We start from the raw sequence: 23,280 nt of genomic DNA, 5'->3' as shown, positions 1-23,280 counted from the left end.
CTTCACGCTGCGCCCTGTGGAGCCTTTTGCGGTTTAAAATACCAAGATCCATGCTACGTCCTTGATGCTCCGGGGGCCTTTTCCTCCGAGCCCTGGCTATGGCTGGAATGGCCTTATCGTGCCACAGAACGAGCCAACACCGTCCGACACACTTGCATCCATCCGGAAAATATTTCGAGAACCCTGTTGCAGAAATTGACGAGGAAGCGAGATACCGCAGGATTTAGCAAGTATAAAATCCCTCTGTTGGCTCGTCGCCGACTTCATCCTTTTCTTCACTCCTTCAGAATCTCCAGCCGCATCACTGAACCCACCCCTACAATGATTCCTCAACTGTCCATCATCGTTCGCCTTGCACCTCTCATCATTCTCTTACTCCCAAGAATTTCTTATGCTCTCGATGCCAAAACTCTCTTCAACTTGGCTCCCGGAAACGCACATGGAGGCTGTGATAATCATCTGGAGGATATCAACTTCTGGTTAGATGAGAGCATCGTGATGGCGGAAGTTGGAATCAAAGCACTCCAAGTGGCGCAAGGAAAAGTGGAACTTCCGAAGAACGGGTTTGACGAGAAGCTCTACGCAGGGCGTCTGACTTACGCCTTCTTCCGTCTCGACAGCAGCTCACTTCAAGAGGACTGGGATGCCATCCAGGGTAAGTATCGCCTAGAGATCCGGAGTATTTAGCATGTGGAATTTCTAAGCAAAACGTTACGTGCAGGGCGATTTGAAAGCGTTCAGAGCTTTTTGAACCGGGAAGCACCCTACCCAGGAGGAGAAAAGCCATGGCTATTCTGCGGTACGGATTACCTCGTCAGGCAGGAGCCCACAGACACGGCCTTGGACTCGGAAGGTAAACCTTTGCCCAACAGCCCCACTATCCAAGAGGAGTATGGCGATCTGCTCGTTGGCGGCAAAGTTCCATGGTGGAACGAGTATAATCACCATTACTACTTCGGAGACGAGGATGCCGGCACCGCCTGCGACAACGACCCGTTCATGGCGGCCGCAGCAGACACCTCCGAACCAGCGCCGTTCCTGCTGTTTCTGTGTCCAGATAACATAAACTCAGAATTCATGGGCAATCAGGAGAGGCTGGGAAGTTTGACGCCGGCCGAAGGCACGTACCTCTACAAAATGCGGCCCCGAAGCATCAACATTTTTCACGAATTGTTCCATCTCACGATTGGGAACGCGTTTACCGACGACGTAACTTGTGAGTAGCTGCACCATCACCGTTTGCCTAGAAAATCGCTGATTTCTTTCACAAGACACTTTGGGAGGGATCAGAAATGGTGTCGAGGATCCGGATACCATCCCACTGAAGAAAACGCTTGAAACCAGCGAAGAGGAGCAGGAAAACGCCGGTCCAAACACGGAAAATGAGACCAAGCTACAAATGCTTCGAAAGAACCCCGAGACGTATGCCTTCTTCTCAACGGCGTATTGGTACTGGACTCAAACCTACCAAACGGGTACGGATGGGAAGGATCAGAAAGCTTTTTTTCCTGCCGACATTGCTACATTGATCGATTGGGACACCAATCTGGCGTAAGTCATCAGAAGCCCCCTTTTCAGCCTTTAAAACACCAATCAAAGGTAGTGTTTTGGTTCTACCAGTCCCAAATCAGTCGTTACGTTTGATATCTTATGCAAAGTGGTGTAATCGGAATCAACTCTTTTCACTTTGCAATTGACCCGTACAATCATTTACGCTTTTGATGCTGTTTTATTCGCATTTAAAATAAGGAAGCAGCCCGTGAAATTGTTTGTCACCCCCTCCGGCCTCCGCTTCTCCGGTTTCTGCCACACCCACACCCATCAGCCTGTAGGAGACGGTATAGCGATGCCGGCGACATCGATGGATGCGACCTGGGTTGCATTGCTGATGGAAGGGCGTGGGTCCAGAGGGGTTCGCTGTCGCAGGGGACGACGGAGGTGTTTGATGAGGCGTTGGTAGACGCTTTGGGGTTACTGGTGTGAAAGAAGTTCTAAGGTGGATATCAGGGTGGGTTCGTTATTGCTGGGCTATAGTAGGATGAGGACTGCTGTGTGCAGTGGTTGGGAGAGGTAGGATGAGATAGGTGTTTGGATTTAAATTACGTTCTTTTAAACTTTATATATATCCATCATTTAGTAGCTTATGCTCCAAACTGCGATGCCTTTGTGTTTACTTATGCTTTATGCAATGCTCCGAAGTTGGTAATCTGTAGGCTACTCGGACCGGGTGTTTAGACATATAGGACTGGCAATACTAACCGCATCCTGCCCCCCGCAGAAGATCCTTCCCTAGTTCGCTCCTTTTTTCCATCTTTTAAGAAGCCTCTTCCCTTCTCAAACTCTTAGTCTAGCGATGCTGGGAGGTTCTGCAAATGTCGACAACGAAAGCTGTACGGCCGGGCGTGAGTTACGAATAATCTGCGCTGTCCGAACCTGGCGGGGACCCCGTTCGCGCCGAAAATTAAAAGGAGGTTCGTGGCAGCTGTACGTTACCGACATTCTTGTAGCCGCAATTGCTCTTGAACCCTCTTTCGAGATGAGCAGGTTTGGTATACCATAATATGGCTACCCTGCGAGGAAACACAACACGAAAAAGGAGTCAACTCTGATTTTTCCCATCGCGCCGTAAACACAAACCCATGTGTTCTTGTAAAGGATACATTCACAATAGATCTTGAGCTGGCATGCTCACTTTACAACAAGATATCTCGTAAAGTCCATCGTCCGCTGGTCACCATCATGTTCGACCCAGTCAAGGCGGAATTGTCTTGTGTTACTCTTCGAGCGCATGACTACATCATTCTACCGCAATGCTCAGATACACAATGCGAAAAGCTTGCACATCTTGGTAACAATAGCCAAGGTTCCTACTGTACCCAATGCGTACAAAACCAGCACCAGGAATAAAGGTGCATATGGCTATCTGATGTAGTTGGTGTCGGAAATCTCACAAGCGCTATTATCGCAGTGAGCAACTAAAGGCACTGCCGGCGACGCATTTCCGAGTTCAACCGATCTAAAATTCAATCGGAAAAAGCGGACGCTTGGGTAACGTCAGCGCCAATCCCATGGTAGCCTATGCGGGTATGTACGTAATCGGGATGCATAACAGCCAGACTGCAGCTTCCCCTCACTTTCATCCTCCCCCCGTCGCATATGATGACGTATCGAGATGCGCTGCGCTCACACACTCTCATGTATAAGAACCCTCGCTCCGTCTCCCAATTCCACACATTCAGCAATACTCCAGCCAGACAAAAGCCAAGCCGAGCCAACCAAACCCCCGCCAACCATGGGCTACAAAACCGAAGACCGCGTCTACTCCAGAGAGTACGTATCCGCGCGCACCAACGATGCAACGCACCAGCCTAACACCCCCGCCACGGCAGCCTTCCGCGCCCCACGCGAAAGCACCTCTACGCGCACCCCCTCGCCAACGTGCCCGGCTTCTCCATCGTGGCGATCCTCGTGAAGCTGCCGCCCAACGGGGCGACGCCGCCGCACCGACACGGCGGGGCGTCCGTCGCGGGCGTCGTGGTGTCGGGGACGGCGTACAACAAGATGAACGACGGGCCGACGATGGTGCTGGGGCAGGGCGAGAGCTGGTACGAGGAGCCGGGGTGCCACCACGTGACGAGCGCGAACGCGAGCGGGGAGGAGGAGTGCCACTTGCTGGCGACGTTTGTGGTGGAGACGAAGGTGGTGGAGGAGGGAGGGCCGGGGGCGTTGGTCGTGGTGGATGAGGAGTGGGCGGACGTGGAGATTAAGGTCGAGTGAGCGCGTGTCAGACAATTAGCCAGCACTGGAAAACCAGTGCGGCGCTGTGCTTTTTTCTAGTGCTACAGCTCGGTCGGGGGATGAGTCGCGCCTGATGACGGAATTGAGAGTGAAGGAATATCTATAAAAGCGAGTGTCTTGTACAGTACAATAGGAGAGAGAAGGCGGTCTTTCCGCTCCAGCGTGTCCAGCCAACCATCCCACGCGCTTACTCCTCAAGCTTCTCGACAATCTCATCATCGAGGAAGTCCCACTCGACGTGGTCCTCGTCCTCGTCATTGTCATCGACCCAAGCGAGCATGGTCGCGTTCTTGGGCGTCGCATGCTTGGTCTTGGTCCCAATCTCCAGGTTCGCGCCTGCAGAAAACACAGGTATCAGCAACACTTCCATAACGAATCCCCCATGCGAGAGCTTACCGAATGCCACCTTCATGCCAGACTTCATCAGATACATGCCGCCAACCATGGTGGAATTGCCATCACGCTTCGACGGAGGCGGTCGGACATCAGGCTTGCCGTTCTTAAAGATGCTCCCGTCGGGGATGCACTGGTTGTATCGGTCGCTGTACGCCATGCAGTACTTGACATTGGCCGCAGCGGGGTTGCCGAAGCCGACGATGAACTGGCAGTCGTTGCCCCCGCAGGTGTTCTGCGTGTACTGCCCGATGATGTTGCCCTGGCCTGTAACTTGTCAGCGAACAAGTACATGGTTCTGTTCAAGATGCAGGCTTACGGCTATTGTGCTTGCTAATGACGCACTTGCTGACCTGTCCGCCTTTGTCGGCATCCGAGGTGCTGGCGAAGGGGTATTCGTCGCAGTTTTCCCCTGCACGAGGGTTGCCGCCGTTGGTCTGCATAGAAGAGGTCAAATCAGCTTTCGTCTAGGCATCAACTCGATCTTTCATCTAGGCAGTGGAAGCATCTGTCCAGATGTAGATGCAAGTTTTGAATCTGCACAAACACATCCCGATAGATGATTCCACTACCCATTGATGTAGGGGAGTCACTGACACTGCACCTGTTTGGACGCGGTAGGCACCCGGCACTCTTCTGTCGAGCCTTTCCGATGTCGCTGTCGCGCTTGCCGGTTCCGCCGTAGCGGTCGTAGTTGAGGGTGACACCAAAGGACGGCTCTGTACAGTATGCTCCCCAGCACATGTTCGTGCAGATGTCTGGTTGTCGAGGCCTGTAAGCTGTCTGCTGGCTGTGGAAAGGACTGAATCTTACCTTCAAGGCGATCGGCACAGTTGAACGACATTGGGGGCGTGGCGTAGCCGATAACGGCGAACAGGGCAACGACTGTGAATGTACGCATTTTGGGAAGAGTGTGCGATCTGAGAGAAGGCTGTTTGGAATCGAGAGAAGTTCTGTGTGTGTGGAGAGGAAGGCTTCAACGCAACAGGCACGGCATATTTATGATAATTCTACAATCGGACCCCATCTTCGTAACTGGAAGATACGGCGTCCAAGAGCTGATGGACTGATCCAATGCCAGAGGCTGTGCCGAAGCGGCTGGCAGTTTGAGAGTCGAGGACAGCGACATTGATCCGGAGGGTTGTTGGTTGTTCCATACACCAACACGGTCGGATGCTCCGGATGTGTCGAGTCCAAACATCTATCAAGAAGTGGTGTTGCTGAAGGATGGGAATGGTAGCAGAAGCGTGCTCGTAGGATTGAACGTGTGCGGGCCGCATTGTTCCCGACATCCCTGTAAGGAAGGTGAAAGTAAATTCTGTATGGGAGTGAGAACTATATGTGGATCGGCCTTGCATTCGAGTTGTGTCCGAGACCATAAAAAGAAAGGGGGTGTTCCTGTCGATTGGCTGTGCAACGAGGAACGTGTTCCTGGAGACCAAGGCAGCAGAGCACGTAGGCAGCGAGGCTCGAGTGGCCAAGGGACGCCTGATGAGAGCCGAGGCATGTCATAGGTGGGAGCTGCAGCCGAAGGGTGGTGGTACGGATTTGTTTTTAGTAGATGGATGCGATTGCGACGTATGAGGGGTATCAGAAGCCCTTGCGTGCAGGATCGGTCTTGCGAAGCCATCCTTTCAGCTGAAAATCCACCCTGCAGAGTCAAGAGGGCAGTGTCTGGGGCGATGGAGGCATTCCATGCTGGCCGTGACGTCAGCTGCAGTCAGCCAGGGGGCCCCACATGCGCCTCACCCGTCACGGCCCGCCCCCACGAACCAAGACGCCGACGACACTGATATTTCTCGGCCGCCCTCTCTATCGCTCTCATCTCAACTATACACCCTGAAAGATGGCCTCCCACCCAGACTTGAGTCTGCCTTCAACGGCGCCCAACACCGAGCGCCACCGCACCACGCTCAACGGGCGCTACAAATTCGCCGTCTACACCATTGCCGACCTCGACCAAAGCCAGCTGCAGGCCCTAGTGACGGAGCTGAATTCAGCCGAGTATGCAGACGACACGTGCAAGCTCGCCCCACAGCCCAGCTTCCCAGGCCGCCCCCTGCGCCACGTTTTCGACTACCACGTGCGCATGAGGGACGAAGACACGACGCTTCACCCGCTGTATTTCATCGTCGCTGCCGATGTCGACTACCAGACAAAGGGCCTTGTCGTCGTCCACCTCAACACCGCCCAGGATGAACAGGAGGACAGCGTCGACAAGGCCCGGTGCGAAGTCGACATGGCCGCGAGCTGGGGCACGAACCTCGACATCGGAAACATGGACTGGTCCGACCTCAAGGAAGAAGAGGAGCTGAACTACGGCCATGGCGACGACCAGCCCGGCCAGCCCGCCGCCGACCAGCCAGCCCAGCCGGCTCCTGCGCCTGCTCCCGCCGTTCGCTGGCAATACGGATGCTGGAGCCTGGTGCCGCGTGGTATGTATTGCCCTGCTTGTCTAACCAGCAGACCTCTCGCTAACGGACCGCCCCAGTCCTCGGCCTCGTCGACTCTCTCGAGCCCGACCACATGCTCAAGGCGCCCGATGCGCTCCGCGTGCAGATGGCAGGCAACTACTCGGGTCGCACCGACGGCTGGGCTGAGATTTCCCGGCTGTACCCGTGGTTCTGCAAATCGCACCCTTCCACGCACCGCCGGGTCGCCATCGTCGTCGATCGCCAGGAGTGGGACGAAGAGGACGGTGTGGCGCTGGTGAGGTACGACTGGGATGGGGACGTAGATGCTCACGATGATGTGGGGATAGTGCAGTTGGGGTTGGAGGCGAGGGTGGTGAGGAGGGTGAGGGCGAGTGCGGCGGTGGAGGAGCTGGATCGGTATTGCAGGGAGGAGGGGTTGGAGTTGGCGGTGGAGTAGGGGGGAGATGATGTGATTCCTGATAGATACCATGATAGTCTTCTATGCACCGGAGATGGGAAAATGGATTTCTCTGCGATGATCTCTTCCCTCATCACGTCCCAGGAAACCCCCCTTCCCACACCACCTACCCGACGATAAGCCCGAACCGCCCCTTCCCAGGCGTCACGCCAAACCCCCACTCCACCCCCTCATACTCCCTCCTCAACTTACACACCACCCTCACCTCCTCTGCCGGCGTGTAAAACGACGCCGCCGCCGACTTCGCCTCTACCCTCGGCACATTCCACCCGCCGCCGCCCCCCTCGGGCACGACGTCGAACCTCAGCACCAGCATCGCCACGAGAGCCAGGACCTCGCCGGTGGCGAAATGCCTCCCGGGACACAGGCTGGGCGCGAAGCCGAAGGCGAGGAAGCCGGTCATGCGGCGAGCAGCTTGTCGTTGGTCCTTGTCGTCGCGCCCGGCCCTGACGAAGCGCGCGGGGTCGAAGACGTCGGACCGCGCGCCCCAGATGGCCTCGTTGCGGTGGAAGACGGGGCTGGGCATGTTGACGATGGCGCCCTTTTTGAGGAGGTGCTGCTGGTCGCCGGCGCCGAGGACGACGTCGTCGTAGGCCATGCGGAGCGGCATCGCTTTGGAGCGCGTGCGGAGCGTCTCTTGGAAGGCGGAGACGAGGAGCTCGCACTTGTCGCGGATTTGGGCGAGGTCGATGGTTGCGTGGACGCCGTTGTTGGTGTTGTTGTTGTTGATGTGGACGGCGTGCTTGAGGAGCTCGGCGCGGACGTCGGCGAGGAGGGCGGGGCGCGAGCAGAGCTCGAAGAGCGTCCAGAAGGCGGCGGGGACGGTGTTGGAGAGCAGGCCGAGGCCGAGGCCGGCTTCGAGGCGGGCCGTGTCGGGCAGAGACGCGCCGGCTTCTTGCTGGGCGTGCCAGCGGGCTTTTGCCATTTCGGATGCCGAGGCGAGGCCGTCGTTGCGGTAGTACGAGGTGAATGCCTTGACGATTGATTCGCGGGCGTTCCAGATTTTTCTGGCCGTGTATTTTGGCATGATGCCGAAGAGGAGTTTGTCGAGGTTGGTTTCCATGGTCCTGTTGGGGTTAGAAGGTGGGGTTGTATGGAGCGGTGGCATACCAAAATGCATCTTCGAGCTCGGGTGATCTGTAAGGATTCTGCGGCCCCCATGCTGATTCGGTGGCAGCAACGGTGATGGCATGTCTCGTCCACGCGAAGAGGTCGATGGGCGAGCCCTGGGACGAAGCGAGCTGGTCGACCGAGTCCTTGAGGAAGGCGATCATCCTCTCATTCATGGCGTCCAGGCCGGCGCCGAGAAGGGCGGGGTTCATGGCATGCGTGACCTTCATCCCCAGTCCGCCGCCGCCCTTCTGTTCTTCGCGCAGAAGCTTCATGCCCGCTCCTTTGATGCCGAGCATGCCGCTTGCAGAGAGGTTGATGAAGTACTCAAAAGACAGCGCGCGGTGATTTCTTTGGACGCCACTCATCAAAGCCGGAGACGCGACTACGTAGAATTTGGCTACGAGCAAGTCCACGGTGAAGATTGGATGGTGTGGGTGCGCCGCGCTATCGAATGACGTTAGCTTTGCCGTGGGGATTACGCGAGAGAGTTGCGCACCTCAAATGGTTCAGGTAGGGCTGGCCATGGCGGATGAAGCCAACGATGTGGCCGATGATGGGGATCCTGGCGTGGACAACAGGAGGCTCCCGTGGATCTTTGGCGGTAGCCCAGTGAGAGAAGCCAATGGCAACGGCGCAAGCCAAGGCCACGGCCAAAACGACGGTGTTGCTTTCCATGGTGTTGAAGAATCAGTCACGACCGGACTGGACGGTTCCCCTTTTTGACCTTGCCCATCTTCGGAAGGATCTGACCAACTTCTCATCACGCGTTGTTCGCTTAGATGGGCCAATGACACAAGACTGTGTACGAACTAACACATTTAGTTCCGGGGCCAAGTTTACTGGCCGGTTCGGTTGTGCCTGAACATTGAATGAAGTCTTGGCCCAATCAGCTTTTTGTTGAAATGTCTACTACACTTTCAGTTGTCGACGCAGTCTAATTACTGCAGTACCGCCAAACTACCCGGAGACGACCAGAGTCCCGGCTGCCGATTCGACTCGGAATCGCTCTCATATTGCTACTCATTCGACGAGGAACTCTTGGAGGAGTGGTACTGGAAGGGGCTAAGTGCCACGGAGGAGGGCAGCCGGGTGAGGAGTGTGGTGCAGCATGCGGGGAGCCCACAACAGTGTAGGGAGAGGGCGTAGAGGTGGTTGACTATGAAATAGACTATATTCCAGTGGCTGTGTTTCGAGGGGAATTGTGCGAATCCAGTAATATCTCAATGTCGGATATCATATGGACTGATGGATCCCATGGTCCGACGTCTGATCTGTTGCGCTAAAGTCAACAGCGTGGGGCCGAGGATTATTGCAACGAATGAAGAGTGTGGGGCCGAGTGGTAATCCTGGTAGGAATTGGTCCGCCTCCGCAGTCGGTCAATAGCCGAAGGCCGTCGGGTAATATAACCCGGCCGCATGCCTCCCAGATAGATGCCGTATAAAACATGCGGGGTATGTGCAAGCTGAGATGCAGTAATCCAAAGCTTTCACTAACAAAGAACAATCTGCCTTTGCGACCCTGTCACCAATCATGAGTCCCAGACACCTCAAAACCGCGGCTCTGACCGCCAACGTCTCCTCTTCGGACCGCGTATCCCAAATCGTCAAAGGCGTCATCGACGACGTCCGCCAAAACGGCGACGCCGCAGTGCGGTCCTACTCGGAAAAATTCGACAATTGGTCGCCCCCATCATTCAAGCTCTCGCCCGCCCAGATCCAAGACAGCATAGCCAAAGTCCCCGCCCAAACAATCGCCGACATCAAGCAAGCCCAGCACAACGTCCGCCTCTTCGCCGAAGCCCAACGCGCCAGCATCAAAGACTTTGAAGTCGAGATCCAACCTGGCGTCTTCCTGGGGCAAAGAAACAACCCCATCGAATCCGCAGGAGCGTAAGCCAAACCCCCCAGTACAAAAGAAAAAAGAAAAAGAAAAACACCCCGCTCACCACCACCACAGCTACATCCCCGGGGGCCGGTACCCGCTCCTCGCGTCAGCGCACATGACGATCCTCACGGCCAAAGTGGCAGGGGTGCGGCACATCACGGCGTGCACGCCGCCCATCGCGGGGGGGATCCCGCACGCGACGGTGGCGGCGGCGCACCTCGCGGGGGCGGACGAGATCCACATCGTGGGCGGCACGCAGGCCATCGCGGCCATGGCGCTGGGGACGGCGACCATCAGCAAGGTGCACTTCATCGCGGGGCCGGGCAACGCCTTCGTGGCCGACGCCAAGCGCCAGCTCTTCGGCGAGGTCGGCATCGACCTGCTCGCGGGGCCGACCGAGGTGCTGGTCGTGGCCGACGAGGCCGCCGACCCTTTCACCGTCGCCACCGACCTGCTGTCGCAGGCGGAGCACGGGCCCGACACGCCCGCCGTGCTGGTCGCGACGAGCGAGCGCGTGGCGAGGGAGGCCATGGCGTATGTGGATGAGATATTAAAGGAGATGCCGACGGCGGATCTGGCGGGCAAGTCGTGGCGGGATTGGGGCGAGGTGGTGGTGGTGGATGGGGGCGTCGACGAGGCGTATGCCGTCGCCGACGGGTATGCGAGCGAGCATGTGCAGATTCTAACCCAGAATCCGCGGGAGGCGCTGGAGAAGATGACGAATTACGGGGCCTTGTTTCTGGGGGAGAAGACGTGTGTTTCGTACGGGGACAAGGTGAGTTTTGATCACGCGGATCGAGTCACGATCCAGAAACTGACAACTGCAATCAAGTGCATTGGTACCAACCACGTGTTGCCGACGCGGAAGGCCGGGCGGTACACGGGTGGCTTGTGGGTGGGCAAGTATCTCAAAACTCAGACGTACCAGGAAGTGGTTGATGAGAAGGCAAGCGGGGAACTCGGACGGCTCTGTGGCAGGTGCTCGAGGGCGGAGAACTTTGAAGGCCATGCTCGATCGGGCGACTTGCGGGCCAAGACCTACCTGGGGGATCCGCACGCTTGGATCGACCAAGCAAAGGCTGGAGCGCGGATTGAACCGAAGATCTAAAGTTTGAAACGGGTCGTAGGAACAATAATGAGCACAGGAACTGCAGAATCCACCAAGGTCGACTCGACAGAACAGAACATTCACATATCAACACCCACGAGGAGGAATTGACAAAGGAATTGCAGCTCTTGTGTAGCCGACAGGGTGGACCGATAGCTCCGATGGCGTCATTGCGGGGAATTGAAACCTCAGAGCTGAGCACGGCCAACCACTGTCTGCCCTGGGTATTGCACGATAAGAACAATGGATACAGAAAGAGTCGTCATTGTTGTACCAAATAATGTTATCGGTCCAGCTGGTGCTCTCCCGAGCGAGCCCCGTATTTATTCAATGCAGCCTCTCAAATGATATCTCTGCGCAGTCATGTCTGGAAAAGCAAAAAGAGTAGCAGTCGTCGGGGCCGGGCCTGCCGGGGCCATTTCCGTCGATGCACTCGTCAAAGAGCAGGCTTTCAGCGTGATTCGCGTCTTCGAGAGGAAGCCCGTCGCCGGCGGAACATGGTGAGCTCGACTTTCGATGATGACTTCACCCACTCACGTCCGTGCAGGGTGTTCAACCCGGATCTCGAGCCGCGAATCCCGTCGCTGCGAGACGTGGTAGAGGGCAAGGCCGACGCTCCGGTGCCAATCCCATCACAGTTCCCGGCAGAGACACCAAGATCCGAGGCCGTGAATGGCCACGACAGCCGATTCACGCACACGGCGGTGTGGGACCACCTCCACAGCAACATACCGCCGTCGGTCATGGACTACACCCAGGAGCCGTTTCCGAACATCGTCTCGGAGCAGAGCCTCTCGCGGTTTGGCCCAGACGCCCCGTTCCGGCACCGATCCGTCATCCGAGACTGGGTGGAGAACATCTTCGTCCAAGCAGGCCACACGAAGCTCGTCGAGTTCAGCACGACGGTGGAGCTGGCCGAGCAGCGAGGCGACGAGTGGATCCTCACGTTGCGCAAGGAGATCCCCGGCAAAGACAAGGACGTGTGGTGGCAAGAGACGTTTGACGCGCTGGTGGTGGCGTCGGGTCACTACTACGTGCCCTTCATCCCCAACATCCCCGGCCTGATCGAGTACGACCAACGCTTCCCGGGCCGCATCCACCACAGCAAACACTACCGATCCCCCGAGCCCTTCAGAAACAAGGTGTGTGTGTGTGTCCAGCTCCCCCACCCAATCATCCCCGCTAACAAACCACCACCACCAGCGCGTCGTCGTCGTCGGCGGCGCCATCTCCGCCATCGACATCCTCCAAGACATCAAAGACGCCGCCCAGCAGCCCGTCTACGCCTCCCTCCGCCAGCCCGTCCCCTCGCTCGGCTGGGTCCCCTTCCAGCACCCGCATATCGCCACCAAAAAAGAAATCACTCGCTTCGACCCGGACTCGGGCGCCATCCACTTCGCCGACGGGACCTCCCTCCCGTCCGTCGACGCCGTCGTCTTCGCGACGGGCTACGCCTTCACGCTGCCGTTCCTGCCGCACGTCGACATCGTCCAGCGGCGGCGCATCCCGGGCTTGTACCTGCACGTGTTCCGGATCGACGCGGACCCGACAACGACGGCGACGGCGACGCAGCCGGCGCCGCCGCTGGTCTTCATCGGCGCGGTCGCGGGCGGCTTCACGTTCCGCGCCTTCGAGTGGCAGGCCGTGGCCGCGGCGCGCGTGCTGGCAGGGCGCGCGGCGCTGCCGGGCGCGGACGCGATGAGGCGGTGGGAGCGGGCGCGGCTGGAGGAGCGCGGCGAGGGGAGGCCGTTTTACACGCTGGCGCCGGATTGGGAGGGGTATTTTGAGGCGCTGAGGGAGGTCGCGGGCGAGCCGGCGGAGGGGACGACGGGGAGGGTGTTGCCGAGGTTCGATGGGCGGTGGGTGAAGACGTTTGAGGAGGTGTTGGAGGTGAGGCTGGGGTGGTGGAGGGGGGAGGCGGAGAGGGCGAGGCAGAGGCAGAGGCAGAGGGAGAGGGAGGCGAGGGAGGGGGCGAAGGCGAGGTTGTAGGTGTGGTTAGCGTGACGATGGATGGGTGGATGGTGCTGGGTTTCGCCCGTCTAGAGTGCGCCTACTGTGGCAGTGTTGTAACTTGTGGGGCATATTGGTCACGTAGTAAAGTATGCGGAATGAGGCGCCGCTGCTTGAGTCCAGATGGTAGATGGCCGCTTGGGTATGTTCTGCCTGGATGATGGCGTAGATCAGTCCGAATTTCCACAGCCATTATTTCCCTGGGCAAGTGTAGGCAGATGTCAAGCACTGCCCGATGCCGTGGTCTTTGATTGGTCCTGCATACTTAGTCAGCTGCCAATAGAGGCTACCGTCTCACACGCCACAGCCCCGCCGCCCGGCCCTCCCTTTTAAGGCGCAGTCGCCAATTTCTGCCTCACCCTCACCGCTGTGCCGCTGCAACGCCGCCGCAACGGATGCCTGCTCTAGATAGAAGTTTGAGCAGTTCATACAAAAGCCGGCACCAGACGAGGGTGTAAGGCGCATGCGACGATATCACCAAGATGCGATGAAGAGGTTCCAGCACATGTTGCACAGAGCGGCTGCCGTTGTGTGCCAAGTCGGTCGCTATCTCGCCGGCTTGGAGTGGACGGAGAGAAGGCAGGACGTTTGCAAATTCTGCGACTCCAAGAATTTCCGGAACATTGTTTACGAGGTCAGTTATTCCCGGAGACTGCTGTGTTTCCATGTCAGCTGACTCTGGTGTGGACAGGATGCGGACGTCATTGCATTCGAGAACGAACGACTTGCCGGCAAACACCACTGGCTGTTGATTCCGAAGAAGCACTTGCGAGATATAGAGGCTCTTACCGCCGAGCACCTTCCGCTGCGTATTTGCCTCTCTGGTCCCGTGCACTCGTGCATACAAGCTGACAAGTCGGCCACAGTTGAACGCCTGGACAAGGTGAAACGCTTCCTTCTGGATGTGCATTGCCCTGGAGCCCCTCCCAGATCCGTCCACTCGGGCTATCATAGAGGAAGAAGGGCGCTGATCGGGACCGTCTTCTGGCCGGATATTGTATCCATCCACCACCTCCATCTCCACGTCATCGTTGAGCCGCAAAAGATGTTGAGGATATTCAAGTACCCCAGGTGGTTACCGTTGATGTGGAAGTCGGACGCAAAGGTCATGAGAGAAGTCACAAGGAAGAAAAGGAAGGGGGAGTAGTACTACTGTAATCATTACGCCATCGACAAGTTGGTCCTTGTTTTCTTCGAACTGCCGTCCTTGAGACCCATGTCCTTGAAGCGGTTCCTTTCGTACTTTCTCGTTTCCTTGACGTTCCACAACACCAGGTACAGGAACACAGCCAGCACCAGTGCCACGGCTATCAACGGCGCGATGATGGAGAAGACGGTGAAGCCGTAGGACGCGGCCTGGAACATCGGAGATGCCTGGAGCCTCTCGGTGCCCAAGCCGACCTGCATGGCTGTCAAGACAATGACAATGTACCCCAGCACCGAGGCGAGCCGAGTGAAGTTCTCTGCAAAAAAGTCCGACTTCATGGTGTAGCCGAAAAGGTAGCCGCGCACATGGAGCTTCTGCAGCCGGTAGATCTTGTTCAACCGACCGAGCCGCAGCTCCCCGTAGTGGAATCGCTCGTTGATTGCCCGGTAGATTTTACTGGCGGGTCGGCGGCTTGGATCAAGAAAATCCTCGGTGAGAGCTTTCCATCCGTACCACGAGAGGTCGTTTGGAATGAGGCCCTTGTCGTGCGCAATCTTCCAGTCGCTCTCGTGCGCAATCAGAGCCGTCCACGTGAATAGAAAGCCGGCGGCGCACGAAGCCAGCTCTGCAACCGAGGCGGCATCGTGCTTGTGCGCCGATGTGTCTCGATGGGTCGGGCAGGTGGTCACAGGAGGTTCGGCGGGCGGAGGACACAAATGCCTCTCCCAGAAACTCGGGACGACGAGGTAGCGCGGCAGCGGCTTCAGAAACATGCATCCTTTCGCCCACACGAGATGCAGGTTGATGTCCTCGGTGATGACTATCTCGCGCCGGTGCACAAGCTGGGCGGTGAGCGGCCGGGGTGGCATTGGTCGACCTACAACCCACATTGATTTGTGGATGGCGTTTAAACGAGCGACACACAGATCTTTGGTCAGGAAATGCTGGCATCTCCCTCTCGGAGTCTCAATGTCGTCCTGCGCATTTCGCCATGTGGCTGGGAGCAGGAGCGAGTCGTTCTCGTCTGGTGACCGGGGCGACGCCTGATGCGACGGCAGGTCTGGTGTAGGATCTGGCAGTACGTTGACACTGAAGGGGGGAAAGAAGCCCGGTCCTCTTCGGCTGAAGTCAGCAAGGCCTCCTCGGAAATGAACACCGGAAACCAACGTGGATGAGGCCGAACTGGCTGCACTTTGTGGGTGGGGCATGGTGAGTAGTTCAAGGTTTATCATTGATGATTTCAAAAGTCAAGGGGGACCAGGCTATGTCTTGACTGCTGAGTCCAGCCGTGTGGCTGAGTTGGCAGCTGCCTGCAAGAGCGGGGTTCCTGTGCGTGGCGGCGCTTAAGCACACACGCTCTGCCTTGGACGAGCACAACGAGCGAATCTGTGTTAGCTTGGTATGACAGAGCTCAAAAGAAATATCGTGGCTAGCTGATCGCAGAGTTGAGCTTTTGCGCTTGGTGTTTTTCCTTGCACGAAGCGATATTCTCTACGCGGCTTTGCTTAAGAAGTAGCGTCGCATGGGCAAAGTGTTGTCATGAGAGTTTCCATCTGTGTCGAACCGGACGTCTCATCCTACGCAGAAGCTCGCACGTTTTTCAAAGAAATTCCACGGAGCATGTTGGTTAGAAATAAGGGAGAAGGAACGGGGGGCCTGGGGAGCCGCTTCAGGGGAAACACTTTCTCCGCACCCCCGGTCAGGTCGCCAGTCTTGCCGTCATCGATGCTCCTCGTATGTTCATCATCGCGCTGTTCGCATTACCATCATCGCCGATACGTCCGCCTTTGTAACCACCGTCACATCGATCATTGCCACGAACCGTCGCGTACATGGCATGCGCAGCCCGCAGCCCGCGTCCCTGCGCCTGGACCCCGTCCAACGAGTCGCCCCTCGTGCTGGCCTTCCCTTCTGCTTGCAGCGTAGCATATACAACAGGAAGCCGCGCACCGACTCAATAGTTTGCAGACTCGCAAGCAAGCCGATCGTCGATACCTACACAGCCGTCTGTGCTCCTTTGGGGGAAGAGATGGGGTCTGTTAAGGGGCTGTCGTCTTGTGCGTGAGGGGAACCTCCCGTCTTCGAGTCTGCGAGGAGGATACTCGTCATGCTGCAGAGGAGTCTCTGTTGTGCAGACAGTGCCTGCGGAAGGGAGGATCCGCTTCCTGCATCATTTCCTCGACTGTGGCATTCTTCAGGTCGCACATGCGTGCGCCCGGAACACCTGTGTGTGAATTGGTCCCCCCTTCCGGAACGTGTTACCGCTGCGCTCGACACGACCTTGGCGGCCTGTGCTTCCAGATCCAAGGCCATCCTGTGGCTGTCGTGCCAGATGTGAACTTTGTGCCTAAGAATAAGTCCTCTGGGGATTGTGTGGGATCGTTGCAGTTCCTTTATGTTTCTGCCAAGCTTCTGCTCGAGCGATCAAGGCTGTGTTAAGCATCGCTGCTCTCAAGGTTTGGCCGCCACTTTCCAGCTTCACAAACCCTTCTGCGCTCTATGCTGGGAAAGGGGCCAGAGTTGTTGAGGCTTCGGCTATCATTCCCAATAGTCGCTATTGCGTATACCAAGGTAGAGAAGATTTGAGCCTCCAGACCCCGCCGAAGCCGCTACACGCTTTCTACGTAGGACGTTGAATCCAGTATCCGGACCGAGCTTTGGTGTTGAAGGCTCATATATCCCACCATCCACAGAAGTAGGGTGCAACAACGCGGTAAAGATGCAAGTGGGCAGACTCGAGCAGTCGCCTTCGCTATTCGGAGAACAGTCTATCGCCGCGTCTTGGATGCAACCATCAGCGAAGAAACGGACGGGCCAGAAAGAGACGTCAACAGCCAGGTAGAACAGCTGAATGAAGAGATGGGCGAGACGCGGGAAGAGCAAATGAAGCTGCGTTTCGGTGATCAAAGGGGAGCTGAAGGAATTAAGGTGGCATATCCAGAGCTTCACCGCCACACACGCCAGCGCACCAAAACAGCCGAATCCTTCTCCGCATCCTTTCCGTGGCGCCCTTTTGTACCTGCACCCCTTCTCACAAGGCTGAGGCGCATGAATTTCGGCGGCTTCCTGCGCGCATACGGGCCGATGCCGATCGCGCTCCTGATCACCATGCAGTGGTTTCAATGCCGGTGCCTAGCGCGCTTTAGGACCCTGACGGCCGATGCTGGGGGCATAGCCGAAGCCGTGCGGGTGCCTGATGGTCCTGGGTCTACACCAGCGCTGACGGCAATTTGGAAGTGACTGCAGAGCGAGTGCGCGCCGCGTGGCACTTATACACAGTGCGATCCACCAGCTCGGAGATGGCTCCTAGTTCTGGTGCGCGCGGTGAGCCAAGAGGGGGCAGCTGGGCCAGTCGGACCACGCGCTGTGGCACAGCAACCTGAGTGTAGATCCCCATCCGCGCTGCAGAGCCGCTCATTTGGCGAGCTCCCCAGCTGCCAATCTCATTTTCCCACCTCCCCACGGCGAGGGTACTTAAGTGCTTGTGTCTTGGCCCGGTCGTTACTCGTTCCCTCCCACCACCTCGCCCTCCATTCCTTTGCACAGTCGTTACTTCACTCGTTTCTGTTTCAACTGCCAGCCGAGCCCGGTCTGTCCCTTCATTACTTACTCACCCACACAAACACACACACACTCTTTCAAAGAAAAAATGGTTCCCAGCCTCTCCACCGTCGGCGTTGCCGCCATGGCCGCCCTGCCGCTGGCCAGCGCCCACATCACCATGAAGCACCCGGTGCCCTACGACGCCACGTCGCTCAAGCAGGACCGCAGCCCGCTCACCACGGACCAGTACCCGTGCAAGTTCCAGACGTACTCGGAGACGGAGCGCACCACGCTGGCCGTCGGCAACCAGTACACGCTCGACTTCTACCCGGGCACCGAGGCCGAGATCGCTGAGATCGGCAGCACCCAGGGCGCCGCCGTGCACGACGGCGGGTCCTGCCAGCTGTCGGTCACGCTCGACAAGAAGCCCACGGCCAAGTCGGTGTTCAAGGTGTTCCACTCGATCCAGGGCGGCTGCCCCGGCTTCAACCAGAAGACGTCGAGCTTCCAGTACTCGCTGCCCGACTCGATCCCCAACGGCGACGTCACCTTCGCCTGGACCTGGTTCCCCGTCTCCAGCTACGCGCCCGAGATGTACATGAACTGCGCCCCCGTCACCGTCTCGGGCGGCGCCGACGACGACTCGGCCTTCAACGAGCTGCCCGACATGTTCGTCGCCAACCTCGGCTTCACCACCTTCGACGCCGGCCTCTCCGCCGTCAGCTCCCTGCTCGAGAGCACCGTCACCCAGGCCAGCCTCCTCGCCGCCGGCACCCTGCCCACCTGCCTGGCCCAGGGCGAGCACGTCCTCGAGTTCCCCAACCCGGGCGAGAGCCTCGTCACCGGCACCTCGGACGTCCTGACCGGCGGCCTCGCCGCGCCCAAGGGCCAGTGCGCCGGCGGCAGCAGCAAGGCTTCGTCTTCTTCGTCTTCGTCTTCCTCGTCCTCGTCTGAGGAGTCTTCTTCTTCTTCCTCCGTCGCCACCACCGCCGCCCCCGCGCCCTCCGCCGCCGGCATCTTCGCCGAGGCCCCCGCCTCTTCCTCTCCCTCCGCCGCCGCCGCCGCCGCCGCCGCCGAGGAGCCCGTCACCTCTGCCGCCTCTGTCGCCGCCACCACCCTCCTGACCATGACTTCGGCCGCCACCCAGGCCGTCTCCCAGGCCACCCAGGTCGCGTCGCTCGGCGAGGCCAACAGCGCGTGCACCGACGCCACCGACGGCCAGGTCGTCTGCAACGGCACCTCGCAGTACGGTCTGTGCAACCGCGGCAACGTCGTCTTCCAGGACGTCGCGGCTGGCATGGTCTGCCAGGACGGCAAGGTCGTTGGTGCGCAGTAAGGGAGGACAACGTGAAGGAGGAGCAGGCATATTGGTATGTTTGGGGTGTTTTTGGTTGTCTGTGAGAGATGGAGAGAGAGACACAGAGGATGGGACCGGAGATACGATTCGGAGTCTTTGTCTGTAAATAGTTGAGAGAATTATTGTCTATTCTTCCCCCAACAATAATGTCGTGTCTTGACGTGTTTGTGAGACGTAGAATGGCTTCTCCCATGCTTCAAGTCGGCAAGTGTCGCGCCCTGTGCCTGTTCGAGACAGAAGGTTCCTGTGGAGGCTTCCAAGGCAAGGTTGATGAATGTGATCGCATCCGCGGCATGGCCTGTCGTTGGAAATGCAAAAGCTTCACGAGTCAATACTAAAAGCTTCCTTCCGCACGGTCCCCCCGCCATCTACGTCCGCCTCTCGGTAAAGGGTGTTCGCTGATAAGTTTATCTGAGGAAAGGCCACATGGCGAGTAATGTGGAGTGAATCAGCGTTGTTATCCGGGGCTGGGCGAGTAGGCCCTTTAACCGGACGTCGCTTTGTGTTGGCACACAGTCTGAAAAATCTGCCGCAGTTGCCTTGTGGCGTACGGAGACGGTGCGCTTCTTTTAGAATCGCGGGAGTGACCGTTGCATCGGAAAGGCAGATAGAGTGCATTGGTGTGCACCGAAGGGCCGTATGAGCACCCATGTAGTATCACGGCGACGGCGTGCCTGTCAATCAGAGAAGAATATATTGGATAGCACCACCTTGCGGCTTCGCAAGCGAATAGCAGCCCGGTGTGGCTGACTTTAGCGGCTTCGGTGCCGACCGGGATTTTGGTCCTGGGGGCCGACTTCCTGATCCTTCGAGCGGTCCAGCCTATGACTCCGTCCCTTCATCACCACTCCCGGCTGAAAATGCTTGTTGTATAAATATCCACGTGGGGATACAGAGCGGTTGCTTTTTCCTCACCAGGATCGACTCCGCTTGCCGTGTCTGCCAAACCTCTGTCCATCTTTACGGTCGTTTGTGGCCACTGAGTCAGGGTGTTTGAAATAGCTTCAACCTCAATCACCAACACTAAAGGACATGCAGGGAGCAAGCAGCACCCAAGTCGCTACAAAAAGCCTTCCCAATCAGCGAACTGGACGAGTTTTCCATGTGCATCGACTGTCCGCACTGCCACGAACGCGGGATGACGCGCGTGGAGTAGAAGTCTTCCAAAAGGCCGGCACACGAGGCGATGATTTGGTGCTTTCTATGCGGTGTGATTGGCGCCTGCATCCCTTACTGCTGCATGATGTACTGCGATGCGGATCATTTCTGCCAGAGCTGCGGCCAGAAAGTCGCCCACAAGCCCCACGATGGCCCGCCTCGGCTCTGCTTCCCGCTACCGCCGAATCCTACGGCCCTGCCCGGCGTGGTTGTGCAGGAGAAGCAAGCAGGAGCCGTGGTGAGTTAAAGATGGCAAACATGACTGAGAATACTCGCTTGGCGCATTGCAAATGCAGACACCAACCCGTCCGGTCGAGATTAGCAAAAGTCGCATCGCACTACATCTGTTATCTTGGCTATGATTGACGACATCACTACATGAAGAGCGGGTATTGGTACCAGGGTAATCATAATTGGTTCAGAACGGACTAGGTACTTGGAAGTTCTCTTGCCATATGTTCGGAATCATACTCAAAGATCGGACAAACTCTCCGAGAAACTCCACGGACGAATGCCTCCATTGTTTTGGGATGCTATTAAAATTTATTCTGGAAAAAAACCGAGGACGGCTAGCTGGGCTTTGATCTGGGGATCCGGAGCCATTCTGAGACAGAAATGAACTATTTATAGATTAGCGGCCAGCACAGCTGAGATAACCTCCCAAAGCGGGCTCTTCCATTACTTTTATTTCTCAATAGAACGAGTGAGAGGTAAGCAACGGACGAGGTACTATTCATAATTACTTGTAACCCGAGTTGCAGGTCTGTGGGTTGACTGGAGACAGATTCAGGCGAGGATTCCGCCCCCAAAAAGGTACCCGTCGATATCGCCCGTAGTGGTAAAGCGGCCGACAGCCACGTCCAACAGCCCCTGTGTGCGGGGGCCAAATAACCGTGAAAATGGCAACGGTCTCTGAATACGGGGTGAGCCCAGCCCAATCAGCCTTGAAGAAACACGATACTGTTGGTCTCCGTCTGGGTCCGTTCGCCGTCTCCCAAGACCGTCGACTTTAAAACCATCCCTATCCGCCGCTCCTGGCCCAGGCAGCTTGGTGCAACTTCGCAATCGTCCATAATGTACTGGTCTCCCAAGCTTCTACAGGCCCTAGCCAGCGGGCTGGGTCTCGCATCCATCGCCGCCGCTGCACCGGCCGAAACGCCCTCCAAGACGGTCGTGGAAAGGCAGTCGACCGACAGATATGTCTTTGCCCACTTCATGGTACTGCGAAACCACCCTTCGTGGCTGTATACACAGGCTCACCATCATCTAGATCGGAATCGTTACCGACCGCACCAGCGCTGCCGATTTCAATGCCGACATGCAAGGCGCCAAAGCACTCGGCATCGACGCCTTCGCCCTCAACTTCGGCCCGGACACGGATGGCGCCAACTACACACAGCAGTTGGTCTACGCGTACGACTCGGCCGCCAGCAACGGCATGAAGGTCTTCCTATCCTTCGACTTCAACGACGGGCAGTGGCCGACGTCGGATGCCGCCGCCATCGGAGCAAAGATTGCCGCATTCGGAAGCCGCTCGGCCCAGCTCAAGGTCGATGACAAGGCGTTCGTGTCCACCTTCGTTGGCGACGCCCTGGACGTTTCGGCCATGAGGGACGCCGCCGGCATCCCCTTGTACTTTGCCCCCAACTTCAACCCCGGCTCCGGCGCCGATTTCAGCGCCTTGGACGGCGCCTTCAGCTGGTACGTCTCCGTGTGCCTCACACTTGCCGCCTTTCCTCCCTCACTGACGATGCAAAAGGTACGGCTGGCCGACCGACGGCTCGAACAACCCGCCGAGCTCATCCAGCACCTACCTGCCTTCGTTCGCAGATAACGACTACACGGCCAAGCTCGGCGGCGACAAGTCCAGATACGTCGCGCGTAAGTGCCGCAACAACAACCCAGCAGCAACCCCTCACAAGCCAGACTGACTGACTGACCGCTCCTTCCCCAGCCGTCTCCCCCTGGTTCTTCACGCACTTCCAAGACACGGCCAGCTTCGCGGGCAAGAACTGGCTCTTCCCCGCCGACGACCTCTGGTTCACGCGCTGGAACGAGCTCCTCAAGCTGGGCCCGCGCTTCGTCGAAATAATCACCTGGAACGGTCCGTCGCAGTCCCATCCCTCACTCCCCGCCCAATCCCTTCCCCTCCCTCCCTCCCCCGCTAACATCCAGCCCCCACCCACAGACTTCGGCGAATCCCACTACATCTCCCCGCTCTCCTCGCCGCACTACGACGACGGCAACTCCAAGTGGACAAACGACATGCCGCACTCGGGCTGGGCCGCCCTCGCCGCGCCCTTCATCGCCGCGTACAAGGCGGGCGCCACCTCCGTGACCGCCGCGCACGTCGCCGCCACCGGCGGCGACAAGCTCGTGTATTGGTACCGGCCGCAGCCCAAGGGGCTGTCCGACTGCGACGCGACGGACAACGTCGGCAGCGCGCCGAACGGGGCGGGGCTGGTGGCGGACTCGGTGTTCGTGGCGGCGCTGATGGGGGAGGGGGGCACGGCGACGGTGGCGGTGACGTCGGGGGGGAAGGGGGTGGTGGAGAAGGAGGTCGGAGTTGGGGCGAGCGTGTGGGCGGTGCCGATGGGGGTGGGGAAGCAGGGGTTTGAGGTGAAGAGGGGGGGCGAGGTGGTGTTGAGCGGGGAGGGCGCGAAGCAGGTGAGTGCGAGTTGTGTGTGTGGGATTTACAACTTCAATGCGTTTGTGGGGACGGTGCCGGTGGCGGACGGGGCGGCGGGCGATCGGTTGGCGGCGGATGGGTTGAGTCGGTTTACCGAGGGGTTGAAGGTGGCGACGTGCAGTCCGACGCCGACGTTGGCGGCGGGGAAGGCGTGAGGTGGGGGTGGGGGTGAGAGGTTTGCGCGGTT

The 23,280-nt window shown here is 58.0% G+C and overlaps 10 protein-coding genes across 10 annotated transcripts; 7 read left to right on the top strand and 3 right to left on the bottom strand.

The window, feature by feature from the left end:
• Positions 1 to 321: 321 nt before the first annotated feature.
• BKCO1_5600071 (uncharacterized protein) lies at positions 322 to 1,555 on the top strand (the record flags this gene model as incomplete). The annotated part of the gene is made up of 3 exons (XM_020277435.1): positions 322 to 655; positions 722 to 1,216; positions 1,272 to 1,555. The coding sequence occupies 3 exons, from the start codon at positions 322 to 324 to the stop codon at positions 1,553 to 1,555; spliced, it is 1,113 nt and encodes a 370-aa protein (XP_020127057.1).
• Positions 1,556 to 3,292: 1,737 nt separating this feature from the next.
• BKCO1_5600070 (cupin domain protein) lies at positions 3,293 to 3,777 on the top strand (the record flags this gene model as incomplete). Its single annotated transcript, XM_020277434.1, has 2 exons — positions 3,293 to 3,330; positions 3,390 to 3,777. The coding sequence occupies 2 exons, from the start codon at positions 3,293 to 3,295 to the stop codon at positions 3,775 to 3,777; spliced, it is 426 nt and encodes a 141-aa protein (XP_020127058.1).
• A 208-nt stretch (positions 3,778 to 3,985) lies between these two features.
• BKCO1_5600069 (pretoxin hint domain protein) lies at positions 3,986 to 5,092 on the bottom strand (the record flags this gene model as incomplete). The annotated part of the gene is made up of 5 exons (XM_020277432.1): positions 3,986 to 4,134; positions 4,195 to 4,458; positions 4,511 to 4,628; positions 4,789 to 4,949; positions 5,005 to 5,092. The coding sequence occupies 5 exons, from the start codon at positions 5,090 to 5,092 to the stop codon at positions 3,986 to 3,988; spliced, it is 780 nt and encodes a 259-aa protein (XP_020127007.1).
• A 945-nt stretch (positions 5,093 to 6,037) lies between these two features.
• BKCO1_5600068 (amino acid permease protein) lies at positions 6,038 to 7,062 on the top strand (the record flags this gene model as incomplete). The annotated part of the gene is made up of 2 exons (XM_020277431.1): positions 6,038 to 6,626; positions 6,683 to 7,062. The coding sequence occupies 2 exons, from the start codon at positions 6,038 to 6,040 to the stop codon at positions 7,060 to 7,062; spliced, it is 969 nt and encodes a 322-aa protein (XP_020127050.1).
• Positions 7,063 to 7,189: 127 nt separating this feature from the next.
• On the bottom strand, positions 7,190 to 8,871 carry BKCO1_5600067 (cytochrome p450; the record flags this gene model as incomplete). Its single annotated transcript, XM_020277430.1, has 3 exons — positions 7,190 to 8,150; positions 8,194 to 8,640; positions 8,693 to 8,871. 3 exons carry the CDS (start codon positions 8,869 to 8,871, stop codon positions 7,190 to 7,192), a joined length of 1,587 nt encoding a protein of 528 aa, XP_020127008.1.
• An 856-nt stretch (positions 8,872 to 9,727) lies between these two features.
• On the top strand, positions 9,728 to 11,189 carry BKCO1_5600066 (histidinol dehydrogenase; the record flags this gene model as incomplete). The annotated part of the gene is made up of 3 exons (XM_020277429.1): positions 9,728 to 10,086; positions 10,154 to 10,856; positions 10,914 to 11,189. 3 exons carry the CDS (start codon positions 9,728 to 9,730, stop codon positions 11,187 to 11,189), a joined length of 1,338 nt encoding a protein of 445 aa, XP_020127051.1.
• A 363-nt stretch (positions 11,190 to 11,552) lies between these two features.
• BKCO1_5600065 (thiol-specific monooxygenase) lies at positions 11,553 to 13,178 on the top strand (the record flags this gene model as incomplete). The annotated part of the gene is made up of 3 exons (XM_020277428.1): positions 11,553 to 11,689; positions 11,737 to 12,331; positions 12,393 to 13,178. 3 exons carry the CDS (start codon positions 11,553 to 11,555, stop codon positions 13,176 to 13,178), a joined length of 1,518 nt encoding a protein of 505 aa, XP_020127053.1.
• A 1,182-nt stretch (positions 13,179 to 14,360) lies between these two features.
• On the bottom strand, positions 14,361 to 15,554 carry BKCO1_5600064 (subtilisin-like serine protease; the record flags this gene model as incomplete). The annotated part of the gene is made up of 1 exon (XM_020277427.1): positions 14,361 to 15,554. One exon carries the CDS (start codon positions 15,552 to 15,554, stop codon positions 14,361 to 14,363), a length of 1,194 nt encoding a protein of 397 aa, XP_020127052.1.
• Positions 15,555 to 17,995: 2,441 nt separating this feature from the next.
• Positions 17,996 to 19,225, top strand: BKCO1_5600063 (chitin-binding domain 3 protein; the record flags this gene model as incomplete). The annotated part of the gene is made up of 1 exon (XM_020277426.1): positions 17,996 to 19,225. One exon carries the CDS (start codon positions 17,996 to 17,998, stop codon positions 19,223 to 19,225), a length of 1,230 nt encoding a protein of 409 aa, XP_020127010.1.
• A 2,253-nt stretch (positions 19,226 to 21,478) lies between these two features.
• BKCO1_5600062 (glycoside hydrolase family 71 protein) lies at positions 21,479 to 23,248 on the top strand (the record flags this gene model as incomplete). Its single annotated transcript, XM_020277425.1, has 5 exons — positions 21,479 to 21,622; positions 21,675 to 22,105; positions 22,164 to 22,285; positions 22,359 to 22,508; positions 22,593 to 23,248. The coding sequence occupies 5 exons, from the start codon at positions 21,479 to 21,481 to the stop codon at positions 23,246 to 23,248; spliced, it is 1,503 nt and encodes a 500-aa protein (XP_020127009.1).
• Between the last annotated feature and the right edge of the window lie 32 nt (positions 23,249 to 23,280).

Source organism: Diplodia corticola, assembly GCF_001883845.1.
Source record: "Diplodia corticola strain CBS 112549 chromosome Unknown scaffold56, whole genome shotgun sequence".
NCBI classification, from domain to species: domain Eukaryota; kingdom Fungi; phylum Ascomycota; class Dothideomycetes; order Botryosphaeriales; family Botryosphaeriaceae; genus Diplodia; species Diplodia corticola.
This window is presented reverse-complemented; position numbering and strand designations above follow the sequence as displayed.